At 43.0% G+C, this 23,445-nt stretch overlaps 1 protein-coding gene across 5 annotated transcripts in view; it reads right to left on the minus strand.

The window, feature by feature from the left end:
* Positions 1 to 23,445, minus strand: part of Ptprt (protein tyrosine phosphatase receptor type T) — a 1,232,244-nt gene that overhangs the window by 77,664 nt on the left and 1,131,135 nt on the right. For 4 of the 5 annotated variants that reach the window (XM_045155759.1, XM_045155757.1, XM_045155760.1 and 1 more), the window contains exon 17: positions 14,968 to 15,158. In XM_045155759.1, coding sequence (XP_045011694.1) covers positions 14,968 to 15,158 — 191 coding nt within the window. The remainder of the gene's footprint in view (positions 1 to 14,967; positions 15,159 to 23,445) is intronic. The other variant, XM_045155755.1, reaches the window with a different exon arrangement.

The following is a 23,445-nucleotide window of genomic DNA, read 5'->3' on the forward strand; positions in this document are numbered from 1 at the left end:
CCTGTATTCTGGTAGATAAGAACATTTACTTAAATCCCTCTACCCTGTCTAATACAAATGCCTACTGTTTCTTTGCCAACCACATATCTAGCCTCTCCCTGGGCTTCCCTTCTCACAGTTAAGATTTATCCAGCTGTCCGATCCCATATCTTCTAAAATCTAATCTAGAATGAAGCATGGTTTCCTAACACCCTAGCACAGTCCATAGTCTATAAGTGCTTTAAGACATCCTCTTCCTGAGATGCCCTTCTTCCCATAGATGTACAATAATCCCAACTTGGTCGACATCAGGTGTGCTCTTGCTGGTCTGCGACTGAGCATTGTTGATCCAAAAGCAGATGATTGCTCATACTGGCCATGGCGAGAAGTGGGAAGGAATGCTCCTGTTTAACACAAGGGCAAGTGCAGAAGCGGGGGATGTAATGAGCCACAGTGTGTTTTAGAACTTGAGAGAGGGTCTCCTGAGCAGAGAATAACAAGGAGAGAGGCACACACTATGTGCCCTGGTGGCATGGAGGGGGTTGCCCATGAAGATCCTGCAGATCACAGTCAGAACATGAGTTTTATTCTAAATTGGTGGGAATGTTTTGGAAATGTTCCAAAAGGAGGAGGCTGAGCCAGTGCCAGGTCATGATAAATAGCAGAAAGCACTTGTCACTGGAGCCCCAGCTTTATCTTTGTTGATAGGTATAATTGTCAAGTCTGTGGGGGTTCATCTCAGTTACCAACTAGATGGGATCTAAAATCATCAAGGAGATTCCCTGAGGCACACCTGTCAGGGGTTATACGGATTAGGATAGCCAACGGGCAGGCTTCTGAGGGATTATCTTAATTAGGTTGGTCAAGGTAGGAAGACCCACTTTAATTGCGGGTGGACCCATCTTATGAGGTGAGGTTCCAGACTAAATAGAAAGCATCAGATTTCATCTCTGCTTCCTGACTATGGATGCTATGTAGCCAGCTGCCTCAGGCTCCTGCTGCCACACCTTCCCCGTCATGAAGGATTCTACCCTCTCCCTGTGAGCCACAATGAACCTTTCCTTTCTCAAGTTGCTTCTTGTCAGCTATTTGCTCACAGCAAGGAGTAAAAGTGACTAATGCCTGCCCTCAAGGCACCCTGCCTGTGGCTGTAACTCACCTGCTCAGCTCTAGTGCCAGTGGATGGCTCAGATCACATGATCATAGTCATAGGTGTCTTAGGCCTTCAGCTGACTCAGTCCATGGGTCTGGGCAACCTGAAGTTGCCCTATTTAGTACTTTAATTCCATGTTAGAAATGAGAATAATCCCTGATGCCTTCTTGGCTGGTGCCTTTCTTCTTCCTATTGGATTGGCCCTAATGAGCCAAGAGGCATATTTCTGAAGCTTTGAGTTCTTCTGTGGACCTAAGCCTTTGAGTGTCATGCCCCCACCTAGTGAGACCTCAGAATAAAACTTCCCATGAACAGTTCATCTCCAATTCCAGGCGGAAGTGTGCCAGTCCACTTCATTTACCTGTACCCCAACTGTTCTAGCAGCTTCTGTCAGCTATGATACCTCCCTTCACTCTCTGTGGCTCTATCGTATCCCAGGAGATAATTGGATGTGAAATGCCCTAGGGTGCAGCAAAACCAAGCCCCAGGATTGCTGATGAGCCAATTCCTGACTGATGTCTTCAGGGCACAGCTGAGAACTTGCCTCCTCCATGATATGTCCAGCCCTCCAGGACTTCTCCCTGCCCTTCTGTGTACTGTGGAAACTTCCAGAGAGTCCTCATCAAGGAGGAGCCATTTTACCTGAGACTTTCATTCATTTTCCTTGTCGATAAATACTTCTTGCACACTAAACACACATAGGAGTCAGGGGAAAGGCAGGGCTTTGCAAAGTACAAGCCGACATGGTATTTGAATTTTACTACAAATTGTCTCACCATCCATGTCTCCATGATTTATTTCTGAAAGCTACAACAATAACGAATCCTTCAGGTGAGGGGAGGGGAAGGATGTACCTGCACGGGGGCAGCAGGGGGAATATGTTGGGTGTATTTCCTCCCCAGGGCATCCTGATAGGGTCCTTGTTTATACAGTCATGTGTATTTGTTAAAACTACTTAGCATGGTACATACTCAAAATTAAAATGACCAGGGATGGAGAAATAGCTTAGCAGTTAAGGCACTTGCCTGCAAAGCCAAAGGACCCAGTTTTGATTCCCCAAGAGTCACATAAGCCAGATACACAAGGTGGTACAGGTTTCTGGAACTTGTTTACAGAGAATGAAGGCACTGGCATGATCATTCTCCCTCGTTCTCTCTCTCTCTCTCTCTCTGCATATATATATATATGTTTGTGTGTGTGTGTGTGTATTTCTCAAATAAATAAATAAAAATCTTTACAAAAAATTCAAGTGGTTAAAAATAGAAAGCATTTTTGTGACAATTAGTGATTTCCTGAGATGATGCTCACAGCCCCTTGGCCAATGCCTGGGGCATTGAAATGTTCAGAGACTCTTTCTCGAGCCCAAGGGTATGATATTATGCATTTGTGTCCTGCTCCCAGAATTCACTCTATATCCCCACTGGAAGCATCTATGTTATTGTCTTGAGCAAAGATGGGGGGGGGGAACTCTGTGGAGTGTCTCAGATCAAAGGGATTCCTGGGATGCACACCTTTCAGTTTTAAATCTAGGATCATTCCGGAAGTGAGTTGGTCACTCCAGGTCCAGGAAAGATGAAATTTAGATGATGGAGAGTTTCATTCCTTGTTGGGAGACCAAAGCCTCGGTGCATTCAGGGGTCAGTCAATACCTGCACTTACTGACGCCTGGGGACAGCCTGGGGGATGGCAACAGTCGCCGAGGAGTGCTGTTCCGGTTTAGAAAGATGCAGCAAAGAGCAGCAGGTCCAAGGAAGCATCCTGTACACTGCAGACATCACAGGTTTCTCTCTCCCATAGACTATGGGCATTTCTGGAAGGTGACAGTGACGCCTCTTGAGAAAAGGTCCATCTCTTGTTTTCACTTGAAGGTGCTGTGTGAGTTAGATGTGGCCTTGGCAGAAGCCACCTTCTGTGCACAAAAGCACATGCCTGAGGGATTATAAACGTGGTTGGAGAAGGCAGGAGGGGATGACTAATGACGTCTACTCAGAGTGGCATCAGGAGAGCAAATATTATTGTGTAACATGTCGCTAAATAGACGGTAATTTATGAGTTCTGCTGGTGAAGCTAAGCAGAAATTCAGATCAAGGTAAGATGAGGGCATTTGTCTGTGGCAGGAGCTTGGATCAAGGCAGCATAGTCGAGTGCATGTCTACATGTATAGTCACAACATAACCTTCAAAAGGTCTATGTGAAACTAAACATGGTAGCACTTGGGAAACTGAGACAAGGAGGATGGCGTTCAAAGCCAGCTTAGGATGTCAATAGTCAGACCTGATCTCAAAGAGCTAATAATAATGATAATGATAATGATAATGATAATAATAATAATAATAAACAAAAGGCAAAGTTTCTTTTAGATGACAACTTTTAGGGCAGTGGTTCTCACACTGGTCCAGCTAGAGCCACTGTGATCAACAGACCCATGCCTCAGTGTTCCCTACTAAGCCAGAGGATTTTGATATGGATCCCAGCTGAGAACTAGCTCTTTGGGCAACAAAGTAGATGTACAGACTCAACTTCAAAGTTAAATGCTGATGTTTAGCACACCCTGAGAGAATATTTAAGGAGATGAAGAGATGAGGAGCTTTCCTTTATGGTTTCTTTCTTTACTGTGACGAGGGAAAAGAAGGTTACTGACACGTGGTGTATCCATATGAAACATCTTGTTAATAATAATAATAAGTTAAAATGAAAAAAGTCATTTAATGTTATCTAACATGGACAAACATGTGAGAAGAGAATATTAAATAAAACTAATAAGTCACTTAATGTAATCTAACATGGACAAATGCATGAAAGGACAAGATTAAATTTCTTGTCCATGGAACAAGAACTTTGGAGGTCACCACCCTCTAGTAAACAAGAGTGTTTCCCCCCATTGTTTTTTTTTTTTTTTGCTTGGGGCCCCAAAATGAAATTCTGAAAATAAAGGAGGTATATTTAACAGAAAAAAGTCTTTTTTACCCCAGATGAAACTATTATTTTTTAATTGTTTTTATTTATTTATTAGAGATAGAGGGATGGAGAGAGAGAGAGAGAGAGAGAGAGAGAGAGAATGGGTGCACCAGGGCTTTTTGCCACTGCAAATGACCTCCAGATGCATGTGCCGCCATGTGCATCTGGATAACATGGGACCTGGAGAACCAAACCTGGGTCCTTAGACTTTTCAGGCAAGCATATTAACCACTAAGCCATCTTTCCATCCTGAAACAATTATTTAAAAAAATATTTTAAAAAACTGATGAGTGGTGCTTTCATTGTTAATCTGAGAACCTCCCCAGGGAGATGCTGGCAGTCACTGAGGAGACTCAAAACTCTTCAAAGCAAAAATTCAGAAGATGCAGAGAGCTCAGCATTAAAACAAATTTATAACACACTCTCCAAGGATCAGGCAACATTGCAGAAGAGAGGGCCGAGAGAATATAAGATCCTCAGTGTGGGAAGGTATATTCTGAGGCATTGTCTACCACACAGAGTGTCTGGTGCATTTATGACCCCACAGTGAATACTGACAAGGCCACTGAAATGGGCCCTCAGTAGAATGAGGGTAGTGAAGAGGGAACATATGAGTATAACCCAATGGGAAGATGGTCAACTTATAATATGTTCATATATTAAAGTTCTCAATTAAAAAATGAGAAAAAATGGGCTGTGCTGGAGAGATGGCTTAGCAGTTAAGGAGCTTGCCTACAAAGTCTAAGGACCCAGGTTTGATTCCCCAATACCCATGTAAGCCAGATGTACAAGATGGCCAATGCATCTGGAGTTCATTTGCCGTGGCTAGAGGCCCTGGCATACCCTTTATTTCTCTCTCTCTTTCTTTCTCTCTCTCTTTCTTTCTTTCTTTCTTTCTTTGAAATAAATAAAATAAATATTTTTTTAAATGAGAAAATAAATTTAAGTGATACATATATAATGGCACCTATCTATGGGATACTACTTGATATTATGACACATGTATGTGATCTGTAATGATCAGGATGATTGGCATATCTGTCACCTCAGACGTATTACCACATATTTGTGTTGGGATAATTCATAATCTCTAGGAGCCTTTCCGAAATACACAATTAACTATTGTCAACCACAGTTATCCTACTGCACACTTTAAGATTTTCCTCCTATCTACATGCACCCCTATATCTGTGAACTATCTCTCTCCATCTCCCCTTCCTCCAAGACCTCCCTAGGCTCCAGTGACCAGTGCTGTAGTGTCTACTTCCTTGAAGTCACCATTTTAACTTATGCATTATCAGTGAAACTATGTGCCGTGTGGCCTTTTGGGTCTGATGTATTTCATCTAATCTTATGTTTTCCCATTCATCCATGTTTGCTGTGATGGTTGAGTTGTCTATGGGAAAATAATACTTCATTGAGTATATACCCCACACTTTATCTTCTGTTAATGGACACCTAGGCTGGTTCCATATCTTGGCTATTGTGAACAACTGTGTAATCACCATGTAAAGGCAGATGTCTCTTCAACAAACTATTTAAAATTCTTTGACATATACCCAATAGTGAGATAGCTGGATCATATGGTAGTTCTAGTTATAAGGTTTTTTTTTTTTTAAAAAAATTATTTATTTATTTATTTATAAGAGGCAGAGAGAAAGAATGGGCATGCCAGGGCCTCCCGCCACTGCGCATGAATTCCAGATGCATGTGCCACCTTGTGCATTTGACTTAAATGGGTCCTGGGCTGGTATTTTCGAAGACAATCATCATGACAGGGGTGAATAAACACTTCATTGTGCTTTGGATTTGCATTTTGGATGGAACTCTTGTTAATCACTTTAAGGTTTTCTTTTAACCAGCAATTTATAATTCCGTTAGGTAAATATTTCATCTTGGTATGTTATTTTCCAGACGCTTCCTTGAAGCATGATGAGTGAAGCCCCAATCCCTAGTTTAAGCTCAGAAGAGATGTTCTCACTAGGGTGCCCTTATGCCTATGACCTTGGGGAATCTCCCTATACTAAGCTTACACTCTATGCATTAGCTCAGCTTACATGCATGAGCTTCTGGGTGGCTATTTCTGGCTGACAACTCGTCACTAAACTTTAGTCAGCTTGTATTAAGAGGAATGGATTGTTAGGGGTCATAACGACGACCTTGCTTATTCCGTTCAGGAAAATGGCAAGGGTCTATGATTTCCATTTTTCTATGCAGCTCGTTTCATTTGTGTCTCCCCGTATACAAGCAGGCTTCTATAGCCTTTTAGGTCTCCCATGTTTGCAAGTGGCGCTCTTTCTGTCTTCTGCCCTGCCTCAGCTCATCCTTCACTGTACTTCTGATTGATCTTGGTAACAGGCAGCGACAAAAGAAAAACAGCAACAGCTGCCACTGCCTTTGCCCTAACTTGCTCTCATTCATGTGTCTCTAGAGCATTTTAAGTAGAGTTTTGCTATGGAATTCCTTTCTGTGGTGAGATCATGAGCTTCCTTGAACAGTGGGTCTTTATTTTGCCCATTTAGCTATCTTCAGTGTCTAGAACAGTGTACAACATAGTCTATATTCAATCAGTGTTTCTGGCCAGATAAGAGATTAGAAAAAGGCATACACTACCAGGCTTCAAAAATCCATACTTCCAGGCTGGAAAGATGGCTTAGCAGTTAGGGTATTTGCCTATGAAGCCAAAGGACCCAGGTTCAATTCCCCAGGATCCATGTAAGCCAGATGCACAAGGTGGCGCATGTGTCTGGAGTTCATTTGCAGTGAGTAGCTGGAGGTCTTGATGTATGCATTATCTCTCTAGCTAATTTCTCTCTCTCTTTCTCAAATAAATAAAAATAAAAATAATTCTTTTTTTTTTAAAATCCATACTACCTATGTATTCAAACATTCCACAGGAGATGAAACTGGAAGTCACTGGGTGGAAGAGTGTTGGCCAAGACCCCTCAGAATCTTAGGAGCTGGTGGAGAACCAGGCCGTGGATCTTGGTCTAAGGAGTTTTCTGTGGAAACCCAATGAGAACCACTCATTTCATTGAGAGGGATCCTGTATTAAGCACACAAAAAATGCTATTCATAGTGTCACTGATAGTATTTTAAGTGGAATAATCAAACTAGGCTAAGAGGAAAGACTGAGTGCCGAGTATCTCCCACAGTGAACTTGTTCTCAAACATTTAGGTCATTTCCTGGAACAGGCTTGTTTTCTTTTTATTTTAATTCAGTGGGTGAGTGGAAAGAGCAGGTGGACCCCACATCTTCCAATTTGGCCAATATAAGTTTCTGGAGTTGAATGACACTACTAGCTAATTCCTCATGCCTGTCTCCAGAACCATCCTCATCTAAAAATTGAGGAACCAAACCAGAATCTCTCTCTGGGGTCAAGATGGTCCGCCACTCTGTTGCTAACTAAGAAGGCAAGCAGGGATTTACTTGGTCCCTGATCAGGTAGCTGTGGGCAGAGGAAGGAGGACAGGGACAGGGATGACCAGGATCTTCCATCTTCAAGGTTATATGCCATTAGGAGACTGCCTGCTTGCCATCACCCACAGATAACGAAGCAAGATGGCCTCTCCCTTCAAAAGCTGTGCACATGGCATGTCTGCCCAGAGCTGGAAAATGAACAAATGTTTGCTCTTCATTAGACTGCATCATATTCCTCACAGCTGTTCCTTGTTGCCTCAAATAGTCTTAATGGAGCTGTAATAACCAGACACCTTCTGGTCACCCTACTGGGCTCATTCCATTCATTATGGTGACAGGCTGTGTGGATTGGAAAGGGATCATCATGATTCCCTCCCTTCTGTCTGTCACACAGTCACTTCCTCCTGTTCTCCCTCATTTTCTCCAAACCTACCATCCTTAAGTCCATCACAGCTACAGAGCACACAGGCAACCCTGTGCTCTAATGTCTGCTCACATTTGCTAGCATGCTAAGGAGGTTTAGGTTGTTTGTTTTGTACCTGGGGATGGTGGGACCATTTTGTGTGGAGTAAGGGAGAAGGGGAGGAGGAAAGACACTGAAGTTCAAGACCATGCCACGATCCCACTGATTGTGGACAGGGCTCTTATCACCAGGGAAGACCAGAGGGTCAGCAAATAGATCAGGGGAAGTGATGGGTCTGTAAGGTACAGGTACAGCCAACCCTGGAAACTCTGTGGGTCTTTCTCAGACCAGTGGCTCTCAATTTCAAAAGTATGCTGTAATTAACTAGAGAGCTTAGTGAGTACTGATCTCTGATCCCATCTCTAGTGATTTTTTTTGTTTGTTTGCTTGTTTTCATTGGTTTAAAATATGGCATGCCATATTTCAACCTGGAAAATTTTTTGAAACTTCCCTAGGTAACTCCAACATACAGTCAAGATTGAACACTGTGGCTGAGGCCCAGATCTGCATGGTAAATGATGTTAAGTTGCCTTTGGCTTTCTCAAATTCTTAGAAACCCATGGATCTGGCAAATGAAAGTTTTTACAACTCACAACATATCCATGGTGGGAGAGGGTGGGAGACCCAGACAACTCCCGAGGCTTCTGTGTGAGGAAAGCCCACCTGGACACCTGGACAATAGCTTCCTATTTAGACTCAGAATATCAGTGACAGAAGGGTTCTTTGATCAACCAAGCCCCCTCACCCTCAGTACTTAAAGATAGAAAAGAGACTCAGAGGTGGGAGGGAGTGACCTGGTATAGTCACCCTCATACATGAAGATGACAGGAATTGGATCCATCATTAGAATCTCACTCCAGGGCAATTCATACATTATTTCAGACAGTTGAACTAAAAAAATATATATCTATATTTCATATATATCTATAATGTATATGTATATGTATATGTATATGTATATGTATATGGAGAGAGAGACTCAAGTTTTTTTGTGTATGTGTAGGCTTGTTTGGGATCTGAGCCCACTCTCCTGGTCTGGGCATTCTCATCATTTCTATCAATTATATATCTGTGCTGCCCACCTGCTCTGGCATGTCTGCTCTTATACTAGTTAGATTTATTTTTTGAGGCAAGCCCAACAGACTGGCCTTTTGTGTGTGTGTGTGTGTGTGTGTGTGTGTGTGTGTGTGTGTGTGTGAGAGAGAGAGAGAGAGAGAGAGAGAGAGAGAGAGAGAGAGAGAGAGAGAGAGATTGAGAGAGGAAAATAGATAGATAGATAGATAGATAGATAGACAGACAGACAGACAGATAGATAGAGAACTGGCATGCCAGGGCCTCCAGACACTGCAATCAAACTCCAGGTGTATGTACCCCCTGAACACATGTGTGACTTTGCACACTGACATCACGGTGTGTCTGGCTTACATGGGACCTGGAGAGTTGAACATGAATCCTTAGACTTTGCAGGCAAGTGCCTTAACCACTAAGCCATCTCTCTAGTCCACTCATCTGATTTTAAAGTACAAATCTGTTCTTGAAAATCCTGCTCCTTATATGGTCCCCAGAAAACCTGCAATGAAATTCAAATTCCTTAGCTGGCCAAATATCGATCCTGCCTGTCATGCCTGCCCCTTTCAACAAGTTAACAGTTCAGTGCCATCTCCCTCCATGTCCCCTCTCCTATTTTATATATAGGAGTACTTGTGGTTTCCATAACTGAATCTGCTATCTACACTCCCACAACATAGCCTCATTAGTAATTCCTCTGCATGGGATGCCCTAGTCTGTTTTTATTTATTTACTGGTTCTCTATCCTTGCTTCAGGTTTGTGTCTTTCAGAATGCCACTACATGCCTACTTTCAAACTAGGCTTAATACACCTCACCCCATGGGTTCTTATATTTTAGAGTGTATCTTTATTGTGAGGTGTGGGTTTTTTTTTTTTTATTTTTTGGTCCTGAAATTAAAATGATCAGTTAAGACTATTGCTTTTTGCTTCTCTCCAGTTCCCACAGCCTAGTACAAAGATGTCGTGCATGCGTGCGTGTGTGTGTGTGTGTGTGTGTGTGTGTGTGTGTGTACATGAGTCATGGTGCATGTGTGGAGGTCAGAGGACAATCTTTGATGTTGGTCATCATCTTCCACCTTGTTTCTTTCTCACTGCTCTGTTTACTGGGATAGGTGGCCCATAAGCTTCTGGGAGAGTCTCCTGTCTCCACCTCCAATCTTTGCCATAGTCATACTGGGATTACAGACGTCCAGCTTTTTACATGGGAATTGGGGAACTTGAACACAGGCACTCATACTTGAGCTGCTGCTGTCACTTTGTGTTCTGAGCCATCTCCCTTGCCCTCTCCACGTGTTAACACACCTGATGACCTCATTCACTTTTACAGTCTTAACGTTTCTATATACTAGTGACTACCAATGTTTTCTCACAGCAGTGCTTCTTTCCCAAGTTCAAACTCATATGTCCAGCTCCTGCGATCTCAGCAAACATATCTCCTAGACACTGTGAACTCAGTTCAGCTGAATTACAGGTTGCTCCCAATCTAATCTTCCTGAAAGGTCCCATCTCTGTTGGTGGTAACTCCATCCTCTCAGTGGCTCAGGTCACAGCTTTGACACCTTTCTTGAGTCTTCTCTTCTATTCACAAGTTGTATGTCATGGAATCCTGTAGACTGTATCTTCACAGGATGTGCAGGACCTGACCACCTCATCACCTCTTCTGCTGTGCTTGGCCTGAGTCAGCTGGGTGACTACAGAGACACATCATTGGCCTTTCCTGGCCTCTGCATGCTCTGTTCTCAACATAGCAGCTCAAATGAGTCTTACAACATAAAATGAAATCATTAGCACTTGCAATTTTCAAAGCTCAGCAGTGACTTTTCATTCCATTCAGAGTAAAAGCCCAAGTCCTCATAATGGCTTGTAATGCAGCAGAGTGCCTGGTCCCTCCTTGTTGCTTCAAGATGATCTCCTTACACCTCCCCTGCGGTCATTCTACTCCTGCCAGCTCTCTTGATTCATGTTTGTACACGCCAGGTGTATTATTTCCTTGATGTGGAACTTATTTTCTCACAATACTATCTTCTTAATGGTTATCCCTTTATCCCACTTAATATTGGAACCCCCTTCTATATCCCCTTCCTTTCTTCTCTCTTTCCTGTTACATGGCAATTGTGGCACATCATGTTATTCAAACAGTGCATCTTCCAACACCTTCTGTTCTGTATCTTCAAGGATCTGCAGAGTAGACCTCTCCTCACCAAGGAATGGATTCTAACCTCCCTCCCCTTGGAAGGAGGGCAGCTTTTCCTGGTTTATGCTCCAAGTGAGGTGATAAAGTCAAAGTCAGTCAAAGGTGATGCAGTACTTATCTTGTTAGCTGAGATGCTTGCTTTTAATGGTCAGAGTCACCAATATGAAAGTCCAACTCTTTTGAAGACCATATTGTGAAAAGTCTTAGGACACCCTAGGAGGTGGTTTGTAGGTGGTCCAGTGGGAAATTACCACCAAGACCTCAGGGGACATTTGTATCAGTCATTAGATATGAAAGTGAAGACATTACAGATAATCTAAGCACCCAGCCTTGGAGACTTCTCAATCAAGGCTCTAATACCATGGGGAAAGCCTGACAGCACCTCCCCTGCCCTGTCCAGTTTTTTTTTTTTTTTTGCTTTGTTTTTATTTTTAGAGAGAGAAAGAGGGAGAGAGAGAGACAGAGAGAGAGAGAGAGAGAGAGAGGGAATTGGCATGCCAGGGCTTCAGCCACTGAAATTGAATGCAGACACTTTTGCCCCCTAGTGGGCATGTGTGCTTCTGCTTGCCTCACCTCTGTCCATCTGGCTATGGTGGGATCTGGAATGTAGAACACGGGTCCTTTAGGTCTCACAGGCAAAGCACTTTAACTGCTAAGCCATCTCTCCAGCCCCCTGTCCAACTTTTTAACCCATAGAACCAATGGTCACAATAGACCAACTGTTTGAATGTTGTTCAGATTTGAGGTATCTTGTAACACAGCAAAAGTCTTCTCACTGCCTACCATACAACATCATCTTATTTATTTTAATACTATGTTTATATTTTTGCATGTGCTTGTGTGTACATGCATGTTCACATGTGTATAGGAACACATGTGTACAGGTGTGCATGCATGTGTACACAGAAATCAGAGGTCATGTCCCTCAATTGTTCTCCACTTTAGTCACTGAGCCAGCATCAGTCACTTAAACCCAGGGACCAAATTAGCTTGTCTAGCTAACCAGTTTGCCTCAGAGATCCCTTGTCTTGGCCTTCTGCATGCTGAGATTCTAGGAAAGCTGCCATGCTTACCCACCATTTACGTGGGTGCTAGGGATCTGAACACAGGTCCTCACACTTCACATAGGAAGCGTTTTATCCACTGTGTCATCTCCCCAGACAGCCTGTGTTTATTTTCAATTTCCCTTGTTAGAATGAATATAAGCTTCCTAAGGGCATGAGATTTTGTTTTGTTCTCCGTGGTATCCCAAATACTTAGAATAATCTTTGGCAATAGTAAATACTCAGTAAATATTTACTGAACAAATGTGTAAGCAACTGTGCAACTGAATTGAATTTTAGAAGACTCAGCTTGCTAAAGCTAAGAGGTCCCTTAGATGTCAACTTGTCAAACCCACACATTGGTATTTAAAACAACAACAACAACAACAACATGGCACAGCAGAATAGGGAAGTGACAGGCAACAGACATCACGTAGCAGGCTGGCATGAGAATAGAAGCAGAGGTTCAGGATTTTATGTCTACACTGAGTCTTCAAGCAGAGCTGTGATTCATGTTCAGCATGAAGATTCTGGATATCATAGGAGCTTTTACAGTCAAAGTAAAGTGCAGTTACATTCTAAGAGAGTGGCCTAAGACACTGTGGAAAACTAGCACATTTTCATTCAACAATGCTTTCTAATTAACCCCTGGTTAATCACAAAAATGCTGTCACCCAGAAGCTAAGAATTACAGCTAGTTGATTAATATAATTTGAACTAATTGAGGGCAAGGCTGACTTCATTCAAGATACATTTGGATGGAGCTCAAATGATGAAATAACATGCATTTGCTTTGGTGTAATAGAAGTTTATTTTCATGCTATAAAGTATGGAAGATGCAAACAGTTATAAAAAAGAAGTTTTGTCTTTCATATGAAATCTTAAAACACTGCAGAAAAGGCAAACACAAACTGGGAGTCTTTTTCTCACCAGTTTGGCCAAATTATAATTAGTGCATTATCCTTGACCAATTTGTGAATTTTAAAAGAAGCAGTGGGTATATAAATCTAAATGCCCCCTTAGCAGAATGACTTCAAAAGAATGTTATTTTACTTATCCTACATTTGAAATTAACTACTGGTTCTCCTGAGCTGGTAATTGCACACAACCACTGGCATAAATGTTTTTGTTCTCATAAATATGCAAGTGTGCCCCTTGCCACCATGGTTTATACTCTCATCAAGTTTTAAGACCAGACAGGTCCTTAGATATCACCTTATCCAAGCTCTTCATTAAACTAATGAAGAATGTTAAGACCATGGTAGCAAAATGATATGCTAAGATCACACAGTTTACTGCATGAGAACACAGCTGTTTGGACCCCCAAGTTTAGCACAATTTCATGACCTTACATGACTACAGAAATATTATGTTGTAAGCGATTTCTTGGAATACAGTCTGAGAGATAAACTTAGTCTGCACTATCAAGAATTCCATATGTGGGGAGGATAAGCCAGCGAGTCTTCAGTGAACATAATGAAACTGAAATGAACATATCTGGGACATTGCTGCATGTGACAAAAAAAAAAAAAAAAAAAAGAGAGAGGAAGAAAGAAGGGAGGAAGGGAAGAAGTAAGGAAGGCAGAAAGGGAAAAAGATACCACTTAGAGAGTGTTGCTAAGGAGATACTCATGAGCTATCTGAGGAAGGCAGGAGGTAAGAGAGAAAGGAAAGGAAAACTGAAGAGAGAAATTTTTGATTAGAAATCTGGCTGCTGCTGGACTCTACCTGTACCAAGAGAATTGCAGGATTTCTTGCAGGGAGTGAGCTGATCTTTGGTTCAGGAAAACATTTTAATGAGATTTTCCTTTTATTTCATTGTATTTCTTATATACAAAATGTTGAGATGTAACAGGCAAGTTTTCAGGTAAAATTTTTCAGGTAATAAGCAAAGAAAGCAGAACATGGAGTTGTTCTGCATAATAACCTGAAAGGAATGGGGGAGTCATTTCTTGGATGCCAAGGGTGATACATGGAGAAATTAAAAAAAAAAAAAAAAAAAAGATCTCTTTGGCTAGGGTGGTGGATAGAGACCTGCCAGGAGACCAGAACCTAAGAAAGATAAACCAGCGGTATGGATGGTTAAAAACTCACATGAGTGACACTGTGGAATCCAGGCATTTCCTGTGCCTTGCTTGCAGTCCACTGTTATTCCCCAAACTGGTGTGATGACCACTACATGCACACACATTCTTTGTGCAAGAGGTGCCTTGGGGTTAAAGAAAGTGACGACTAATGCAGGAATGGAGGGAAGGCGCAGGGAAAGAGGACGGCACTCTGCAGAGAAGAGGCATTGCGTTGTTGGGGCACAGTGAGAACAGCGTAGATCTCTGAGGCAAGAGGTGAGCTGGAGCCAGTAGGCCTGCCAGGAACCACAGGCAAGAGAGGCGTGCTGGCTCTTCCTTGGAATGTGGAGAGGAGGCTTGAGCCATTTTACCTTCATACTGAAGGAAGGTGTGACTCCTAATTGTAGAAATTTTGGAGTGTAATTCTTCTCAAATTCAATGTCCAAATCCTGGTTAAAACATAGCTGCAGACTCAGTGGGTCTGGTGGGCCAGCATTTCCACCATACTCACAGGCAATACTGTTGTTATTGGTTAGAAACCACACTTTCTGCAGAAAGACTTTAACCCCTTCGGTATGCCTGTGAACTATTGGGGAGGCCCTCCTCGTGCTGGGTTCTTACCTCATATTCCTCCTTGAACCCGTAGCCCTGACCTCTCTTCATCTGGGTGATGTGTTGAAGCAGGTCAGCCACCCTGATGGCAGGCTGGAACTGGTCCCGGGGGTAGCTCATCTCCACAGGGTCGCAGGTCCGGTAGGGGTGAGTCTGGATGGTGAGGGTGGGCTGCGACAGCTCTCCACGGCTGCCATCTGCTTCAAAGAGAAGGAGGCAGGACAGGCTATCACTTTGGGAACTTTGTCCTTGTCTTCCCCTAGCCTCTGCCTACATGGCTTGAGGAGGACAGAGGGAACTGAGGACCTCAGTGATTAGGCAACCTCAGAAAGACTAGAGACATGGCTTCCCCTACATGGGGAGTGGGCTTGTTTATCTACTTGTATTTTGGCACAGATGTGTGTAGTATATGCAATCTGGTGTGTATGTGGTGTGCACATGTATGTTGTTTCCGTGTGTGTGTGGAGGCACATGGCCCATGTACACACATGTGGAGGCCAGGGGAAAACATTGCCTGTCCTCCTCTATCCTTCATGCTTGAGATGGTGTCTCTCTGAACCTGGGCCTTCCCTTTAGACTGGTGACCAGTGACCTCCATGGATTTTTTTTTCCCATCTCTGCTCCCCTCAGGACTGGGTTTACAGGCATGTGTGGCCACATTTGGCTCTATTTTTTTTCTTTTCATTATTTTTATTTATTTGAGGGAAGCCTGACAGACTGACCTTATTTTTATGAAAGACAGAGAGACACACACACAAATGGAGTGCCAGAGCCTCTAGCCACTGTACTGAAACTCCCGATATGTGCACCACCCAGTGCGCATGTGTGACCTTGCGCAGTTGCATCCCCTTGTGCGTCTGGCTTATGTGGGACCTGGAGAGTAGAACATGAGTCTTCAGGCTTGACAGGAAAGCACCTTAACAGCTAATCCATCTCTCTAGCCCTATTTATTAATTTTTAATATTTTATTTTTCTTTATTTATTTGAGAGAGAAAGAGTCGAGGTGAAAGAGAGAGAGAGAGAGAGAGAGAGAGAGAGAGAGAGAGAGAGAGAGAGAGAAAGAATGGGTCTGTCAGGGCCTCTAGCCACTATAAATGAACTCCAGATGCTGTGATACCCGGTGCATCTGGCTGCTGTGGGTTCTTTGGCTTGGTCCGCAAGTACCTTACCTGCTAGGCAATGTCTCCAGTCCAACGCACTTGACTCTTAAGGTGCGTGCTGGGGATGGATCTCAGGCCCTCTTAGGCCCTATCAAGTCATCATATTTGCAAGTGTTCTTACCTACTAAGCCATCTTCCCAGTACTGTGAGGTAGATTTAAATTTAAACGACAAAACCATACACAAACTAATACACAAAACAATCCTTGGTTCATTTCAACTTCAAGGGCTCATATTGGCAGAGAGAAGATGAAGGGACAGGTTGGCTATCATGCCGTTTTCCTTAGTCCTTTCTTTAGTTTCGTTAAATGGTTCTAGACAATGCTAGCCAGAACAAGTAAGAAACCAGTCAGAATAAATCCTGGGAGCAACTCCCTATTAAGAAGTGGGGTACAGTATCTGTGGCTTGTACACAGGTGAAGGCAGTCTGAGGTGTCTTTTGAACAGAGTCTCATGTCTACTTTTCAACCATGTTCCTGCAGCCCGTGACCTGCTTTCTTGGTTAGTTTATGTCCCTTGGGATATACATAGAAATTGGAGCTAGATTTGGACTCCAGAGCCCTAACCTCTGGGCTCTATAACAATGGTGACCTTTTTAATATTTCTCCCCTTAATACAGTCGATTTAAGAAGGTTCTTGAGCCTGTCTTGCAGGTTTTCTTGAGCCACTTTCTTCAGTCCCACTAGTTATTTTCTCCATGTCTGGCACCCACATTGCATTCCCTTGAAAAAAAAAAAAAAGTTACACTCTCCCTTGCAGAAGATCCCAGCACTTGGGAAGCAGACGTAGGAGGATCTTCATGAGCTTGAGGCTACCCTGAGATTACAGAGTGAATTCCAGGTCAGCCTGGGCTAGAGTGAAACCCTACCTCGAAAAACCAAAACTAAATAAAATTAAAGAATCTCTCTACTCGGGGCTGTGGAGGTGGCTCAGTTAGTAAAGTGGTGTGCAAGCCTGAGAACCTGAGTTCAGACCCCAGTACCACACTCACGCACAGGCACACTCCTCTAATTCCAATGCTGGGAAGGTGGAGATGGGATCCCTGGGGCTTGCTGGCTACTTAGTCTAGCAGAATTGGGGAGCTCCAGGTTCAGTGAGAGACCTTGTCTCAAAATTAAGATGGAGAGAGACTGAGGAAGACCCTGACATCAACCTCTGTCCTCCACATATATGTGCATATGCATCTGCATATACACATGTGCCCACACACATGGACACATGCATGCATCCTACACCCATACTCAAAATTAAAAAAAAAAACAACTCGAATCTCTTCACTCAGTGAATTGCTTTAACTGTTGGTTTGGTCACCCTGGAAACAGACACAGCTCTGATTAAGTTTGAAGTCTTTGGATTCTTCTGTTCCCTTGGACCCATAACACCCATTGTTTATCTTACCCAGCTCTTGTCATCAGTCTTTCAGGACCAGCTTATCTTCCCCAGAACCACCTAGGCTTGCCACCCCAGCTACTTTCAAAGACTTAGAAAGTCCCGGCTGTAGGCCATCCTGTTTGTGACGTGGAAGAGATGAGAACTGCCAGATGTGGCTGTTAATATTCCTCATCCAGATACTTTCAGACACTGTGAGGCACCCAGGCCTGTGCCACATGTATTCCCTGAAAGTCTTAGCATACAATCTTGATTTTCCGCAACCTATCTTGGCAAAAGCTACGTTCTCCCGGGCTCATCTGCTTTTCCTGTCGCAATAATCCATCAGACATAGACTCTGTGTGGAAGCACACACCATTCCTTGATGACAACATCAAAAGTTGTTCTGCACAAGGACAGGATACTGGAGGGAATGCTTGACCTGCCTGCTTCCCAGTGTGAGCAACTGGTCCTTGCTTATGTGAAAGCTCTCTGGCTTCAACACGAAGACTAGAATCCAGAGAAAACCCTCAATTCTGAGTCTGCTGGTCTCTCCTGCTTTCACCTGTTCTGTGGGTGGGAGTTGCGGATACATCTTTCTTCTTGCCATCCTCTGCCTGACCCTACCTGTTACCTACTCTGAGAGAGGAGGAGTTTAGTCTGATTGGCCTGAACTTGAGTCATCAGTTCAGACCTAATTATCAGGAGAAGTCCCTGTGTGCACAGTGTAGCTTCTAAACTTCCTGGTTTAATGTCCTTAGCAAACATAACCAAGGCAGAGTTGGGTCTTTTTGTGAGCAGCCCCATTACCCTCAGACTGCCGACAGAAAGCTCTTGAGGCCAAAGATTCAGACACAAGTCCTCAGTGAGATGATAGCCAATCCTTCCTGGCTGTACATAAGAAAAAGTTTGCTTTCTTTTTGTCTTGGGTTTTGAGGTGACAGATTAATGCTTCCTCACTGGCATTGTTTAGTAGTAATGCTTAGCACAGGTTGGGGATGCATCCTTCCTCTGTCATACCCTTGTGATCCTGAGTTAGACTTAAGAAGCCCACTTTCTAGAGGGTGATGCAATGTCAATCCTTGAGGCTTGATGGTCTGGAAGGGGAAACAGACAAGAACCGTCTGAATCAAAGGTCAGAACCTGAGAGATGAAGACACATTCTGGTAAGAGCAGAGTGGTTGATATAAGCAAGAGCCATGGGGCAATGCTTTGACATGGATCGAGAAGGGCTGTGCATGTGAAGCCTCTCCAAGCCAGTGTGCAGCTGCTGCAGGCTTTGCAGAAGAATCCCTTTCCCAAACGACTCAACGCTCTTTCTCCAAGGTGTCCCAGCTGCCGTAGGTCAGAGGAAACTTTCCAGTGAATATCACTCCTGTGATGCTGTGATGAAGCTGGAGATGGTGAAGGAGACTTATGTTTGAGTTTCTAGATTTCGTACTTCATGATTCCCAGGAGAGGTTGCACCAGCGTGAGAAGCTGTCTCAGAGACCTCATATCTGCTCCCCTAAAAGTCATGGGACATGGGCTATATGAAAGACCAGCTGTCTGGCAGAGTCAGGCTTCCACTGAATGGGCACCTGGCATTTTTTTTTTTTTTTTGTGAGTCACCAAATGTTTCCAAACCCAAACAGCTATCAGTATGGATATTTTTCTCCCAAACACATTGCTAGACAGACTGTAAACTTGGTGTCAGCAAAACCAACATTGCAGTGGAAAATAAATGCATTTGAAATTTAACAACTTGTATTGCTGTAACATTTGTAATAATGTCAATGCCAGTGCTAATGATGCTGTGAAGACTTGGAACCAAGGGATTTTCAAGGTTTATTAATTCAACTAGTTGGACTCTTTTTTCCAATGTATCTTACCTCACCTATTCCCTTATTAACCTCCGATAATGCAGAAGTGATGCCTTTTATCACACCCCATTTCACTAGACGCACTATACTTAATTTTCCATCATTAGGTTTAATGAAAACCCAATTTCACAACTCACTTCTCTCAGGAACCTACAAGTAATGCTACGTTTTTATCAGCCCCAATTAAAAAACGTTATGATGTTCCTATTCGAGAGGGAGCCTTAAAACCAATGTGCAATTCTGCTGCTAATTCAACAAGGGCGCTGGAATTCACATGCTGCTCATAAAACGTAACTCAAACCAGCTGCCTCAAGAAGAGGACATTTCTCTTTTTTTTTTTCGTCATCACCAGACCTTTAATTTTCATGCTTTCCACTTATAGGCCTGGATGTTTATTTATCATGTAATAATATTTTGGGTTTCTTTTGTACTTTTTTTTTTTTTTACATAATCATTGCCTAAGCCTGTGAATCCCTCTATAGTAACCCTAGTCCTTGACTTCAGGGAACGTGTGGGGTAGACTGAGATGTCTGGGTGACATGCATGAGGTTTTTGGGTCACCATCATCTCACTGAATTCCTTCTGTTTCTGTCTTTCTGTTACTTCCTCTTTCTTCTTCCATGGAATCCTGGAACACTCTCTCTTCTCCGCTCTACTTCTCCCTCTCTTATATTAACAGTCTCATACACATCCCTCTAGTTTCAGCCAGCATATTTCCAGTCACTGGATAGGAAATGCCAATTCAACTAGTTACCAAATACTTCCTAAGTATCTATATTGTACAAAGTACCATGTTAGCTATTGTATGCATACAGGAAGTAGAGGGAAAGTTTGTTCCAGAAGAGATAAGCTCACCAAAGCCCTTGAAGGAAGAGAAGGAAAAAGGGAAAAAAAAAAAAAACCGAAAGATAAGTTGCACATAAACAAGTTTAACAAAGACAGGAGGAAAAGGTACCTAGGAGATGGACAGATGATGTGTCTCAGGTTTAGGCACCATGGAAACCCACTCTGACCTTCACAGTTCACCTCTGGGGCTTCCTCCATCACTGTTCAATCTGCCCATGCTATCTGGCAGAAGCTTCCGTGAAGATGGAATTGTTCTGAACTTGTGCCTTGCAACGTGGTGGTCACTAGCTACATTTGGCTACCTAGCATTTGACTGGTGGCTAATGTGACAGAGAATTGAATTGAATTTTGTTCAACTTTTAATTGGTATTAATTGAAATTCCTACATGTGGCTTATGGCTGCTTATTGGGCAGCAAAAATCTAGGGAAAGAGACAGAAAGGGATCAAGCTTTAGAACCCCAAGGTAAGGTGAAGAGATCTATAGCAAGCTCTCTGGTGGAAAGTCAATGTAAGCCATGTATGTACTTTTAAATGTTCTTGTAGCAACATTAAATGGTGTGAAAAGGGACATGTATAATTAATTACAACAATCCATTTTATTTAATTCAATATAGCTAAAGTCATATTCCAGCATAGAGTTAGTATAAAATTATTGATGTCATATGCTATACTCTTAATTCATACTAAAGTTTTGGCATCCTCTATGTCTTTTACACTAGTAGGGCATTTCCATTCAGGCCAGTCATATTTCTAAGGGCTCGTCAGACACTGGTGACTAATGGCTACTATAGTGGACAATTCAGGTGCACACAGACTTATCCAGAGCCAGATAAAGGCCCAAAGAGAGCTTATTTAGAGCTTGAATGAACTCTAAATAACAAGACATTGGTCTAGTTTAAGACAGCTTCAGCCCAAGTACCATGCAATAAAATTTTATGCAGTAGCAGAAAAACTGTATATATTCTGTGTCAGCTATTTTCTCATTGCTGGGACAAGATACCCAACCAGAAGCAACTTAAAGGAAGTAAAAGGGTTTAATTCAGCTTATAGTTCCAGAAGGTAGAGGTCATGAGGGAGGTGGAGTTATGGTTGGCCTGAGCAGGAGGCGGATGTCACATCATCATATGAGTCAGGAGGAAGTAGAGAGACAGTACATCAAGCGTGGCCAGGTTCTAACACCTCAAAGCACTCCTCCAGTGACATGCTTCCTCTGGCGAGGCTCCACTACCTAAAGGTTCCACAACCTTCCAAAACAGCACCACCCACAGAGGGTTGTGTATTCAAACATATGGGGACATTTCATATTCAATCCACAGCATTTTCATTGTTAAATCTGGTAGCCCCCTGCTGCCTGTACTACTGAACACTTGAAATGTGGCCAATGGGAATGACAATACACATCTTTAATCTAAATGACGTTTTGAGCAGCTGGTTGCCTGTGGAGAGTGGCTACTGCATTAAACAGTATACAGATCTATAGGATGGCAACGCCACTGTTTTCTTCAGATCAACTTTGAATCTTTTTATCTTTTCTCCATTATGAATGATAGTGAAACATAAAATCACAGGTATGATATGTTTGTTTCATTTCAGTGCTTAATAAAATGTTTGCAGATCCACTTAAGAAATGGCCTTTTGGTGTCTTTTTTTTTTTTTTTTTGGTTTTTCAAGGTAGGGTCTCACTCTGGTCCAGGCTGACCTAGAATTAACTCTGTTAACTCTGTCATCTCAGGGTGGCCTTGAACTCATGGCAATCCTCCTACCTCTGCCTCCCGAGTGCTGGGATTAAAGGCGTGCGCCACCATGCCTGGCATATTGGTGTCTTTTGAGAGTAATACAGTCCACACCTTGAAAAAGCACTAAGTGCCTGGGTCTTGACAGAATGGAGTTTGGATTACTAAGCAACCAGTTATGGGCTCTATGACCTTGGCCAAGTGACAAATATTCTGAGCATCAGTTTCTCCATCAACAATATAAGAAAAATAAGTGTTGTAAGTCTTCAAAGAGATAGTGCCTGGTAAGCTGTGTGTGTGTGTGTGTGTGTGTGTGTGTGTGTGTGTGTGTGTGTGTTGCATTTATGTTCATGCATGTATGAGTGCATACATGTATTGTGTATGCACATGGGTGTGGAAGCCACAGAGGTTTATACAGAGGTCACTCTTTATATTGTGAGAGAGCTTCTCTCACTGAACCTGGAGCTAACTGACTCAGCTGGTCTAGTTAGCCAGCAAGCTCCAGGGACCTTGTAGGAAATCACATGGTGAGACAGGAACCCAGAGAAAAGACAGAGGTTAGTCTAAGATTACAAGAAGGTGCTGCCATGCCAGACATCTTATGTGGGTGTTAGGGGTCTGAACTTAGGTCCTCATGCTTACAAAGCAAGTGCTTTTACCCATGGAGCCACTTCCCCAGCCCCCAAACCTGTTCTGATGACATTATACACAAGGTCTTACTGGTACCTGAGGATTCAAAAACTTTAAAGGGTATCTGGGAGGCACTCCAGGGCTTCTGCTATGGTTTACATGTGGTTTGGGTATGCCCCCAAATGTTTATGTGTTGGAACAGTGTGGTGACCCTGGGAGGAGGTGAAATTTTGTCAGAGTGGAGGCTAATGAGGTTATTGGAGCATTGGCTTCAAGGGGTTACCATACTTCTTTTGGGAGCCACCATTCTGCGAGATAGGGGTGTCATATGCGCAAGACTAACCTCTCTCTCTTCTCAGAGTTTCCTGTCTCACCATGTGATTTCCTTTTGCATGTGCTTCTGTCGTGATGCCACCTGCTCTGCTGAGACACAGCCAAGGTGGGGGGTCCCTCACTAGAGCCTGGACACAGGAGACTACCCTATCTTGGGCTCTCGCCCTGCAAAACTAAACAAATGTATTTGGAAGCAAACTAATACAGCTTCTCTCTCCTTTCTTTGTCTTCTTTCTACTCTCCCCCATTCCCGCTGCAATCCATCCTCATAACAGGGTCACTTTGTCAGTTTCCTAATGGCTCTTTCTGCTTTCATGGCTCTCTTAACACAGCTGTGAACAGGTCATCCTTCTTAGCAAAAGGCTTCATGGAGTCAAGTCAAAATTTCTGAACTATCCAACCAAATTTTTGTAATTTGATACCGCTGTCAATTTCTTATTCCATCTATCACCATTCCTCCTAAATTTGTGTGCCCTTTACGACAGGACAGCATGAAGATTGGATAGCAAACACATAGATATTGCCTCCTGGGAGGAGACAGTCTGAGAGGAGAGA

Source organism: Jaculus jaculus, chromosome 8 (genome assembly GCF_020740685.1).
Source record: "Jaculus jaculus isolate mJacJac1 chromosome 8, mJacJac1.mat.Y.cur, whole genome shotgun sequence".
Taxonomy (NCBI): Eukaryota; Metazoa; Chordata; class Mammalia; order Rodentia; family Dipodidae; genus Jaculus; species Jaculus jaculus.